Here is a 12,560-nt window from a genome sequence, read left to right as displayed (position 1 = left end):
CGTCTCTCGCGGGTAAACATTCCATAAGCATCGGAGATTATCTTGCTAATGAATCATCGCATTTCCTGCGGCAACGAGGTCGACGAATTTCCTCACGATCTGCGATTTTGACAACAATACGCGTACACAAACGCACGAAAGAGGAAAAACGAGAGAGAAAAGAGTGGAGGAGCATCTCGTATACCGAGTCACACATACTCACACGAAATGTACTTAGAGATAGATAGACGCGTTCGCATACTCTGATACAGAAACATCCGTACGCATACGCAGCAAACGTACAGCGACAAACACACAGAATAAGCGTATGTACACACATACGGTTACCCTTGAATGCAGCGCGTATTGTCAGGTTCTAAATTTCATTTTCATAGCGTCAAGTATCAATCGTATGGAAATATCGATGAACGTGAGACGAAATATAATATACTTGGATGTAGTTAATTAGCACGTCGATCCTAAATGTCGCGACAAATACAATGCTATAGAAGTTTTATAGCCACTGTAGAAACATTTACGCGGCGACGATAGAAACATCCAAAACGAACACAAAGAGACATTCGTATGCACCGAGAGCGAATATAGTGGCATTCGTATAGAAATATTCGTACGCACGTACATCCAACAACGAAATATCAATACGTGGACGAAGCCGACGCAGAGCCAAATATACGCAACCGTACGTATTCGTAGAAAACGAAGAAGTAAGCAGAAAGGATCGCACGACCCTGTAACCCAGACGCGGTGGCGGCCTACTCAAAAGATTCACGATTGCTCGTTCAGATTAACCAGCGCGCGGTTCGTTACGTTGGTTACGACGTTACGAGGAGAGACCCCAAAGAAGAGGGGGCTTTTGCGAGATGTGTATGCTGGCTTGATCGCCAGGCCAGGTAGGGGATTTTTGTCGCGATGGTGGTGGTCACGAAAGTTAGGTGTTACGAACAGCAGAAGACGAACTTCGTTGCTTAAACGGGGAGAGGCGGAAAGGCGGGGATCGGCGAAGAAAGGCAAGAGCTATAAAAGAGGCACCGGTCACGACGATGGGCATCAAACACCTCAACATGAAGGTACGTGCTAAGACGCGTTCGCAAGCGTTTCCATTCGTACACGGTGTTCTTTCTTTTCTTTCTTTCGTACTTTCTTTCTCTTTCTTCTCGCCGGATCTTCGGATAAGATTTACACGACATCTTTTCGTTACAGGTGTTCGCGATTACGATCCTCTTGGCGCTCGTAGCCACCACCTATGGTGAGTAGTATCTGCTAAGCCCAGTGAACGTGGATTTAAAGTGACTGAGAAATTCTAACGGAGCTAAGAAATCGCGGTATATATCACGGCTAGTAAACCGTGGTTCCTTCCGATTACGAGTACGGACGATGGATGAGTCGTAGGACGAAAAACACGCCGCGATCGGAACGAGCTTTCTTACCCTCGGGAGGAGACGTTAATCGAGTGACGGGCAAAAAGCCGCGCACGCTCTCTCAATTTTCACGATCGCTTGCCTTCCATCGTTAATCGACTTACCAAGAATCAAATTGACCGTGTATCTTGTAACGACGTCGCGTCGCCGCGAGCAACATTCTCAAACGATTTTGCGTTAGAAATAATTGTACGGGGGTTCAAATTCTCGTCTAACGCGATATTTTAACCGTACGATTTCTATCATTCGATTCGAGCGTAGTCTAACTTTTTAAACGAATAGAAAGAATTATAGGCTCGTGCGTGTAGGAAAGTTACGTTCCTGTGAATTCGTATAACACGGTTTTGAACAACACGAAACCAATCAACAGTGTTGCTTCGAGGGTTGCCTACTCGAGGGTAAAAGTACCGTACTGTATCGTCGCTCCGACGATTTCTATTTCTAGAAAACACCGAAACTCGAACTTCGGTTCGAACGGAAACTTAATTCGACGAAACTCGGTCTTAGACGAGAAGAATTTTGATCGAGAGCGAGAATCTAAAGTATTTTCTCTTATTTTCCAGAAACGATCTCGATCGTAACGAACTAACGATCAATCGTAAAAATTAAATCCACGCTAATGAAAAACCTAAACTTTAGCATTGCTCCGTTATCCTTTGGATACGTAACCAGCCGATAATTTCAAAAATTAATATTAAGCCAACCGAGAATCGTTCTATACTTTCCGGAATCGTTCGATTATAGCCCTGGATTCATAGTCCTGGAGGATAATTTTTAACAGTCTACTCTGTGTATCAAGAAAAGTGTAATAAATAGGAAGGAGCCTGGCAGCGTAGCAATTTGTGTACGTTAACAAGTCAGGAAAATTGACGAACGTTCTCGTTTTGTCTCGCAGCCGGTTACATAAGCAGCGGCTGGTCCGGCGGTGGCGGTGGATGGAGCGGCGGCGGTGGTGGCGGTGGATGGAAGGGAGGGTGGAGCGGCGGCGGTGGTGGTGGCGGATGGCAGCGGCGGCGGCGGTGGTGGCGGCGGTGGAAAAATCATCAAAGTGATCACTGTGAGCGGCGGTGGAGGTGGATGGCCTAGCGGCGGCGGCGGTGGCGGATGGAACGGTGGTGGCGGCGGCGGTGGATGGAAAGGAGGATGGAGCGGCGGTGGTGGTGGTGGCGGATGGAGCGGCGGCGGCGGCGGTGGTAAGAAAACAATTTAATTTTCCAAATCTTTTACCGTCTCCTTCTTCGTTCGTCTTCTCTCTTCTTTGCCTCAGTACGTTCGTCTATTTTGAAACGAGAATATCGATCGAACGTTTTCGATTTTTTTATAATCTCGTTTCTCTCCCCTTTCCTTTTTTCTTCCTCGTTTCGATAAGTTTGTCAATTTTGAAGCGAGAACGAAAGCGTTTTGGACTTGTTACGAATGTTTTAAAAGCTTGTTCGTCGTTTATTTGTTCTGTTCTTCTCCTGTAACATTATGAAGTAAGAACATCGGCTCGAAGATGAAGGTATAATGAATTCCTCATAATCTCGTTTCCTCTACGCTGTTTCCTCTTTTCTTATTCCTTACTGTAGTACCACTTTGGAAGAACAGCGATCAAGAGTGCTCGGAAGTTACTAAGAATCTTCCAAGATCCCGTTTCTTTCTCTATTATTTCTTCGTTTTAGTATCAATTTCCAAGCAAGAACAGAGATCGAAAGTGTTTGAAACTATAAGCAATGAATTTTCTGTTATCCGTAGCTTCTCTTTTTTCTTCTTTTCTCTTTCTCTTTCTTTCTATTTGTCCCAGCACAGTCGATCAATTCCGAAAGATTAATTTAGAAACATCGATCGGTAGCGTTTGAATTTGTAACAAATTTTCCATGAACTTGTTTCTTCCTCTTTAACTTGAATTCTAACTCTCGAAATTAGGATGAGAGTGTAACGAAATTTCTTGGGACGTGCAAATTAATTTGGACGGCTGGATCTTTGTTTGACACGCTCGTTGAAGGGGTAACGCGTTAATTAGCTGATTTAGCTGGTATTCGAAGGCAGGGGAATTTATTTGCTTGTTTGTTTATGGGGAATGTTGTTACTGATCCTCGATTTAATTTGTCAAGGCTGGGAAAGATAAATGGAATGGATCCTGGATTGAATCGACGCAGAGAATTATCGGTGGATAATAGATTTTAAAGTTGTGATTAATTATACGGTTTTATTGGGACTCGCTGGCAAATACTGTGCGCGTGTGAGTGGTAATAAATACTGGTGTTAAAAAGGAAGAAATATTGAATTGCAGAAACGATTTCGCGTGAAAAGTATTTCAGATGCAAGAATAATTCGAAAATTTAACGAACGAAATACTTGTATATTCAAAAATGCAGATTATTCTACAAATACTTTCGAATCAGTGACGATTAATCGTTCATTTATTCCGATTTTCTATATTATCGATATAGAAATATTCTAAATATTTTTCTAATATATTCCATTGAGTCTGCATATGCCCGAATTACTACGAGACCAACTTTTCTTTCCTATCTAAATTTAAAACCAATCTGGAAAGTATTAAAAACTATGTAACGAAACTCCATAAAGCATAGCATCTTTAAAATATTTCTAAAAGAGATATGACCAGAATTTATCATCGAACGATAGCGAACGATATTTTCACGCTAACGTACAATCGAAAGCCTTTTCTAAAAGGTTTGCCTCGAGAGTCTAACAGCAATGACATCGATCCGAACGACACATTCTCGCAGTGGAGTTGATACAAATAGCCCTTAATGCGCGTCAATAATTTTTTAACCGGGCTCGTGGGAAACGTTGAAGCGTCGCTGAAACGCAAAACTAGTTAGCCGCGACCGAGAAATCCAATATACCCGATCAAAAATGAACGGACCCGATGTATCTAAATTTATGGCATGCAGTTTAAATACCGATTAAGCTGTTCACGTAGCAGCTTCGATATAGGAACCGATAAAAAGCCTTCTGCCCCCCATCTCTATATATCGCGCGTATATATCGCAAAAACATTTGTCCATTTTGTAGCGTAATGTGCAATGATAAACATTTGATTTGGCGCGATCGCGATTAATCGGCGGGAAGAGACTCGGTTTGACGAAATAACGTGGAAAGAGAATTTCGAAGCCGTGTAATTGGGACGAAACGACGCGACGCCGCCACGTAACGAACAATTCCACGTGGCTTGTTGCTTCCGTGCTTTTGATTAAAGGGATTACTTCGCGTTACAAAATAGCGGAGGAAAAACAACGATCTCTGGGTCCTAGGAGACAAAGAGGGCTTGTAAACAAAAGCGCCGTTACCGGGGCCATCGTCCGATGAAGAGGTCCCGTCGTCCCTTCCCGATTAACGCACGAAAAATTCTTTTCAGGTTGGTGGTAAAGGACAACCGAGGACCGCGAATAATTAGAAGGAAATTTTGCTCACCGATCACCACCAGTGCACATCTTGGCTGTAATCACACCGATTGTCGGTTCACGAAGAAATAGCCTGACCCCTCTTGTGTGGTTCATCCATTTTTGATTCCTTTTTCTTTATTCCTCTCTTTCTCTCGCTCTCTCTCTCTCTCTCTCTTTCTCTTTGTTTCCTTCACGCGAACACGACCATCGCGGAGGAATGAAAAGAAGAACGCGACAGCAGCAACGTCGCGACAAGAAACGGGCGTTTCTATCTGCCGCGACTTCCGGAATACAAGCAGACACAGAGAGAAGAAAGAAAAGGACAACAGCGAGAGCAGCGGCCACGATCACGCTTCCGAGGTTCCCTTTCTTCGTAACGCAACGAGATCGAGCTTTTGGTTGTACATACAAGCTGGTCGAGATTGCCAATCCACTTCCGGCAAACCCTTGGACTTCTTTCGTCGACCTGCAACATCCGCATACAAAAATCCCCGAGCTAAACGCGTGTTTTCTTTCGATTAGGAATTCGATATCCCTATTCGTTTCGTTGAATTCACGGAATATATCCGAACGAGAGGGTACGGGCTACTCTTCGACCAAAATATTTAGCAAATAATATTGTAGATATTGTAAATTCGATCCCACGTCGTTCATAGAGTATATCCGCGTATAATTCGGTTTCACGAAGGAAAAGGATTCAAAAAAGAAGAAGTTGCAACGACGTGGGGGATAGAATATTGTACAGCATATTTTGTACTTTTTTTTATATTTGATATCCACGTGGGACCAGCAACGATTAAAAATTCATTGACACACAAAACGAGCTTTTATTTCTTTTACACGACCCTTCTCCGATCCTCATCTTCTCCAATCCTTGATATATAATACACCGCACGATATTCATCCGATAACAAACGCGAACAGGTATATATCACTTTGAAAACGCACGAAAACAGATTTGCAAATTTTCAAATTGCAAAAAGTGCAAGAAAGTTCTAAAGCGATAAATCACGCGGTGCTGTGTAGACGACGATTGAAAACGCGCGAGTAGATGCATAATTGAGCACTACGACCGTCCGACTCGTGAATACAGATTCCCACAACTACCGAGACCAAGAACAAATAAAGATTCATTGGCAGGCAAAATAGTGTCCTTTCTCCTTCTTCCAACCCCTTGTCCCCAGTTCCGAATCTGCGAACCAATAAATCGCACAAATCCTTTTGCACACACGCAACGACACACGCGTGTAGCGTGAATCAAACGGCTGTAAATTCGCGATTCGGTCAGTCCCCTTTCGATTTATGAATCCACGGTCATCTGGCGCGCGAAAATTAAAATCGCGGCAAAACGGGCGTGGCCAGACCGCGGTATCACCGAACCAATGGATTTACTATCGTTCCCGCTCGCGGCAATAACATTTCCTCGGTTACGAGATTGTAACGACGTAAATATCATGGACACGGTATGGTTGGAATGATCCACTCGAAAAGTATCGCGATAGCGCGTAGAACAGGCGACCGACGACTGCTATGAATTCGAAACGCGGTCATTCCTGAGCGCCGCTAACGTCGTCCACGATTTTCCAGACTTCGCGACATCGCTCTTGAATTTACGATACGCGAAACGGCAGCACGGTTTCGCTCGTGATTTTTATTTAATTTTACGGACGAGATTAAATCTGTATCGGCACACGAGGTAGAAGACAAATTAAATTGTGTTGTTGTGTTGCCTCGGAGTATCAATATCGTTAGGACTTAAGCGATGTAACAATAAATAAACTCCAGGCAAAACAATGTCGCCGCTACGTGCAATCTCGAACAAAGACGAATTTGAATTTTCCGACTTTCCCCCGACCGGTATAAATAAACGCACGCGATCGCGAGCGAATGAGTATATACCGAGTATCTACGAGTTATCAGCGAGCAATTATACACTGTCTTAGCGAATATATTTGTACGAGAGTCCCTCGACATTATTTATATTTATTAATGAAATATATTTGACGGGTTGCAAGTTCTCGTTATTCTATATTACAATCCTCTACAAGTCCTCTGCAAATCTTCAATTAATTTTTTGTTTCCTATTAGGTTGTCCGAAAAGTTTCTTACGTTTTATGAGGAAACAATAGACGCACAACGTTTTTTGTTTCATATTATTTTGTCGAATTACGTACGATCCATTTTGTTCTGTTGAGATAAACGCCGCGACATTTCTCAGACTTGGTTTCACGTTTCTATGAAGGTGCATTGTTGTAAAAAAACACGTTTGCGAAAGAAAGACACTTTTCGGACAACCTAATAGATTCGACGTAAAGCAACATGAAATGGAAAAATTACGCGAAGCACCAATGGCTCCGAAAATTCATATCACGGTCGGTCCGAGGCTTCTTTTGGCAAACATCGGTCTACGGAAAAGATACGGTGCACAGGGCGCTGGATAATCAGGAGCAGCAAACTTCGTAACGATGTGTCACAGGGAAACGTCGGAAATCCATCTTTGATTACGACTTTCATGTTTCACTCGAAGCTACCCTTTGCACGAAATGCGTCGTTCGCGAGCAGAGTTCATTAATTGAAAAAGAAAAATTGGGAAAACTCGATCGAGCGAGTGGTTCGTTATTTCGCTTGCGAAGTTGGTTCACGGGACCATCTTTTCTTCGTTTCTCGAGGTTATTGATATTCTTTTGCGAGTAACTGTAAATTATTGTTTTTTTGCATTACATAATGTATTTTAAAATACATTGGAGAGTGCCTGAGCGACCTCGAATGGACGAGAGGATCTTTAATCCTGATTTATTAGACTGTAAAGTAGTATTGGGAACGAAGAGAGTAGATATTTCGAAATGATACGATGTCAAAGTCTGAATTAATTGTAAAATGGTATTAAAAGTGGTAGGTAGCGTTAGAATCGTAAGATAGCATCTATTGGCAATATTGAAACGAGTATTGACGTATTTATATGGTAAGATGTTTATCAAATTTGTTAAACTTTGTATTGTTTATTAGTGACAATATTTTTCATGAAAGAAACATAATTCCTCGATAACACCTACGTAACTACCTACGTTACACCTACGTTACCTACGTAATTATGGACGTAGGATAACATTTTATGGAATATAGCATTCTCGTGTATGAAAATAAATTCAAATTCAAAAATTACTCACTTCTGTTTCCTCGAGAGATAAGACCCCCACTTTCTGAATTACGCAATGTTACAGCAACGGTGGAACACGTCATCCTGCAATGTAAAAAATAATCTTGCAATTTGTTCAAATTTGTTAATGTTCGTATTGTACGAAACCATGTCTATTAGTGACAATATGTTTTATGAAAGAAACATAGTTCCTCGACAACAATAGAAATGCCAACTGTAAGGCCACGAAATCTAATTAACTACCAACGTAATTATGGACGTAGGATAACATTTTATAGAATATAGTATTCTCGTGTATGAAAATAAATTCAAATTTAAAAATTACTCATTTCTGTTTCCTCGGGAAATTACGCAATGTTACAGCCACGGTGGAACACGTTATCCTGCAATGTAAAAAATAATCTTCTTGCAGAAAGCGACTCGATATGAAACCTACCACAAATAATAATTTGAAAAATAATAAGTCTGCACAAAACTTGCTAAATTATTGAAGATATAAATAAATATTTATATATTAAAATACTCTCAATTAATTAGTAATTTGTAACTCCTCGTGACCTTCCATTTCTTTTCTTTTTTTCTTTTTCTTTTTTTGCATTGCTACTAATTTATGCAAGATGCAAGAATACGAGAAACGGAAGAAGGACATAACAAGCGTTTCTTATTTTTTTCTATAGAGAAACAGTTTAAAAGTTCAATGCGTCATCAATCGCCGGACAATTATTTCATTATTTAATTTTGAAACTAAACGCGTATTTCTCGAAAATTGTAACGATACTACTACTCGTTGTAATATTAAGATATTGTTTGTTTCAATAACGATTATCTTTGACTTCCATAAAATTTCGTTTCAATTTCTCAGCTACTTTCTTAAAAGAGTCGCATCTTTTAACGTGTTATTTTCCTTCCCAATTACGTCGCGTTAAAATAGGAAAAGGTTATTAAATATAAAAAGTACTAAGATAGCAAATAAACAGAATTATCACGTATCTCTTCCATGATCTTCAAATTGAATGGAAAGTCCAATAATGTAAATTATGTATGTTCACGATAGATTCTTTGTACGCCGTTTTGCATCTTTCAACGTCATCCCTCGCTCGTATAACAAGAAGCCTACGTTCGCCAAAATCATTCTTGCGACGCGCGAAACCAGACGAATATCGTTCAAGGAAAGACACGAAGAAGATATGAAAAGAGATTGGAATGATATTTTCGTCGACGAAGAGACCAAGACTCGTTTCGTTAATTGCCTTTATTCTTTCACGATTCCATCACCCTTTCTCCCTTTCCTTGTTCGCAAAGCTGTTCAACGAGCTTTCTCCAGAAAACGAGTTTTGTCGTTTAATTTCGAAGAAGAGGCGTACGAACGAAGCCAGGCGAAAATTTGACCAGGTTTTGCCAAGCATTCGCGAAATTCGTTACGTTTTACGAGAGGCAGCCGAAAGACTCTCGCGGTCCGCCCGATATCCTCCCATTAATTAATTTACGTAATCAAGTTACGCGGCAATTAAGGCACTTACGTGGTTACGTGCCCTGAGCATTCTCGATGCCGAGGTAGGAAATTTTGTTCCACGTAGAAAAGTATAACGCGCTGAGAAATGTAAATAAAAGAAAGAGTTTTTATGATTTTCTCTTTTTATCTCTTTCGTACTTTTATTTCCACGTCCCTTTTACTTGCGAAGAAACTTTTATTCTTCCGAGAGAATTTAAAAGACAGTTGTCTGAAATTACTTGTTGTTTCTTATTTAGTAACGGCAAAGAGGGATTCTGTGCTTTCAATTTTGTACTTTGTCTGCTTCTGTCAATGCAACGTACCTATCTTTCTTCTTAACAATTATTTGAATAACAATCGCTGGGAAAATATTATTTACTATTATATAGTTAATTTGTAAATGTAATGGGTTTTAATACACGTAATTATGATATTATTGGTTATTCGATATATCGAAACTCGATGTTACGTATCTAACGAGTATGTGGTAAAATCTATAAAAAGAAATATTTCAGACGTGCGAGTTACATTTTCTGATTCGCCAATTTATTCTTAACGTTTGTGTGTCTTGAATTTCTTAAACCCACTGAAATATAGTCCACGCGTTGTCATGAAAAATATTTGCTTCATCGTCTGTCACAGTGTTCGTGGCTACTTTTTGCGTTACATCTCGATGAACATGTAAAACGGTATGTTACTTTAAAATTGAGATATCAGTTTCGTAAACACGATAACGCGTCTTTTATAATTTGAAGTAACGCAATGAAAATATTGAATCGACAAACGCACGGATTTCTATTTTTTTTTCCAAAAAACCGAGCACGTGCTTAAAGGTCTATTTGATGAATTTATGAAATGTTGTGTCATTAATCGCGACGAATGTTTCGAGTAATTTCGATATTTCTAGAATATTGTAGACGGGTCGATCGAATTTGTTGAAGTTCGCTGACGATAAGCCGATATCCTGTATAAAAGATTAATAACGCGGCCTGATGAATAATGCGATAAATAATGTTAACAAGTTGCCGTGATTTCCATAATGCAGAATTTTGTAATGTAATATTCAAGAAATTACCGGATATCAGTATTTGTTTATTTATTTAGCGACCCGTTTGTCGAAGCGATGAAATACACGTAAAGCAGCGTGGCCGCGGCAGATACGAGGTTACAATCCGAAGTAAAAACAATAGAAATGGAATGGAGAACAGAATAAATTGAAACGAAGCAAACTGATGAAATAGGAAAGGGGGAAAAACTAACAAGAAACCAACGATAAACGGCAGATGAATTGTTCTAACGGAAATTAAATCGAATAAATATGAAATGTAAAAGAAATACAAGAAGATTCGTTAAACGATCAACTTTCCATTTTAACTTTCGCTTATTCTAAACATAATTTGTTATTCTGCCTGATCATTTAATACGTAATCCAGTTTCCATATTATTTTCTTTCCACAAAATGATGTAATCTATGTATACTCTCGAGAATTTCACATTCACCGATAAGTTTACGTTGCTTAGTTCGATCGTACGTCGGTGATACTGCGTGCAAGTACGTCAATCTATTTAACGTCTAAATTTTCTTTATTGCGTTCAGCAATGAAGCAACAGCCACGCTGATCCCAAAGACCTTGAGTCATCTTCTACTCGATCGTGTGCTTGCCTGTCGGTAAAAGGTAATCTTAAATCGGAAGAAAATACGAAAGAATCATTAACGATGTTGTTAACTAAAGTTGTAAAGCAATAAATATAGTAAAGTAATAAATCGTGAAATATCCGTTTATTTATTAAAACAGGAAGAAAATGGAAACGTAAAAATGCTGAAAGCGCAGTTACGGCGGACATCTTAATTAAATGTTAAAAAACAAGCTGTATAGGATATAACGTTTTTAATTTTTCGTTAGCGTTGCCTAACGGAATTGCCGCCAGTTCATTTTCTGTATCTCCGTTTCGACGAACCAACTTAATGAAAGTGCGCGATAATGCTTGATAATGGATTCTATTTAGATAGATACGAACTTGAGGAAACTTCCTGTCAGAAGACGTACACAGAACGAAATTCCTATAACAATCGTGCCGTGGCTGACCGTAATTGTTGCCATTAATAATCCGTTCGTGTAAGTTACACGATGCAAGCGTTCTACAAAAGCATCGACGACCGCGTAACTCGAAACAGGATATTCGCGTGACGATGCTACCCGTTACCTTCTTGCCATTACAGCTTGCTTAATTACTATTATCGCGACAACTACCGGTATTTATCTTCTATTCCCATGAACTATGTTTCGATTCTAATGTTTATCGAACCAATGGATCGATATTCAATTTTGCAACGCGCGATATCGCTCGGTTTGCGATACAACGCGAAAGTTTAAAACATACACGTAACTGTGGCAATAAATATGAGTTTACAGCGAATCGACAATGACGTAAAATACGTTCACGCGGAACGCTATACGAGATATCGTTGGCAATCGCGACGGATCGGTATCGTTATATATTAGTTTTGTACGCTTTGCTCTTGTAGAATTAAACCGATGTCAGGTATATATCGGGAGATCGATGAAGTTTGTATTAACTGACCATCGAGAGGCACGTGATTGTCGATTATGTCTTATCTTTGCGTGATGTATGGTCACATTGGCGCAGCTTGACAGCGAGTCTCCAGAGGATCGAGGTTTTACGGCTGTTACCTACCTCGTCAAACTAAATATATAAAATCCAATCGCATCTATCAAAACTGTGAGAATACGAAACTCCTGGAAAACAATGCATCGACGAACCTCCTAATTATCAAATAATAATCGTCGACAACGGTTCTCATTGAACGGCGTTCGGTTATCGAAGAATAATTGCGATCGATGAAACGAACCTGTAGACTCGAGACTTCGCGGCGCGGATTTCCACGTTCGCGTTCTATCGCAGCGTTGTTTTTAATGCAGCCAATTTACAGAACTAGCAGGTGCCCTCGAAGAAAGCCTCGAAAAGCATCCGACGCTAATTGGACCCTTCAGATATCTGCTTTGAATAATTACCAAGCGTCCGTCTTCGAATTATTCGCGCGGATGCCACCCCCTTTTGCTCTCTTGGTTCGTCCC

The 12,560-nt window shown here is 40.2% G+C and overlaps 1 protein-coding gene across 1 annotated transcript; it reads left to right on the top strand.

Annotated features, from left to right (window-relative positions):
- Window positions 1–1,061: 1,061 nt before the first annotated feature.
- Window positions 1,062–2,628, top strand: LOC117233257 (putative glycine-rich cell wall structural protein 1). Its single transcript, XM_033493383.1, has 3 exons — window positions 1,062–1,067; window positions 1,201–1,246; window positions 2,330–2,628. Exons 1-3 carry the CDS (start codon window positions 1,062–1,064, stop codon window positions 2,626–2,628), a joined length of 351 nt encoding a protein of 116 aa, XP_033349274.1.
- Window positions 2,629–12,560: the final 9,932 nt, after the last annotated feature.

The sequence above is a fragment of the Bombus vosnesenskii genome, unplaced genomic scaffold (genome assembly GCF_011952255.1).
Source record: "Bombus vosnesenskii isolate JDL3184/JDL3185 unplaced genomic scaffold, Bvos_JDL3184-5_v1.1 scf7180000013295, whole genome shotgun sequence".
Classification (NCBI taxonomy): domain Eukaryota; kingdom Metazoa; phylum Arthropoda; class Insecta; order Hymenoptera; family Apidae; genus Bombus; species Bombus vosnesenskii.
This window is presented reverse-complemented; position numbering and strand designations above follow the sequence as displayed.

Bases quoted from the DNA above. Each gene is read 5' to 3' on its own strand.
- LOC117233257 (XM_033493383.1), top strand. The intron at 1,247-2,329 runs GTGAGTAGTATC...TTACATAAGCAG, and splicing joins GCTCGTAGCCACCACCTATG to CGGCTGGTCCGGCGGTGGCG.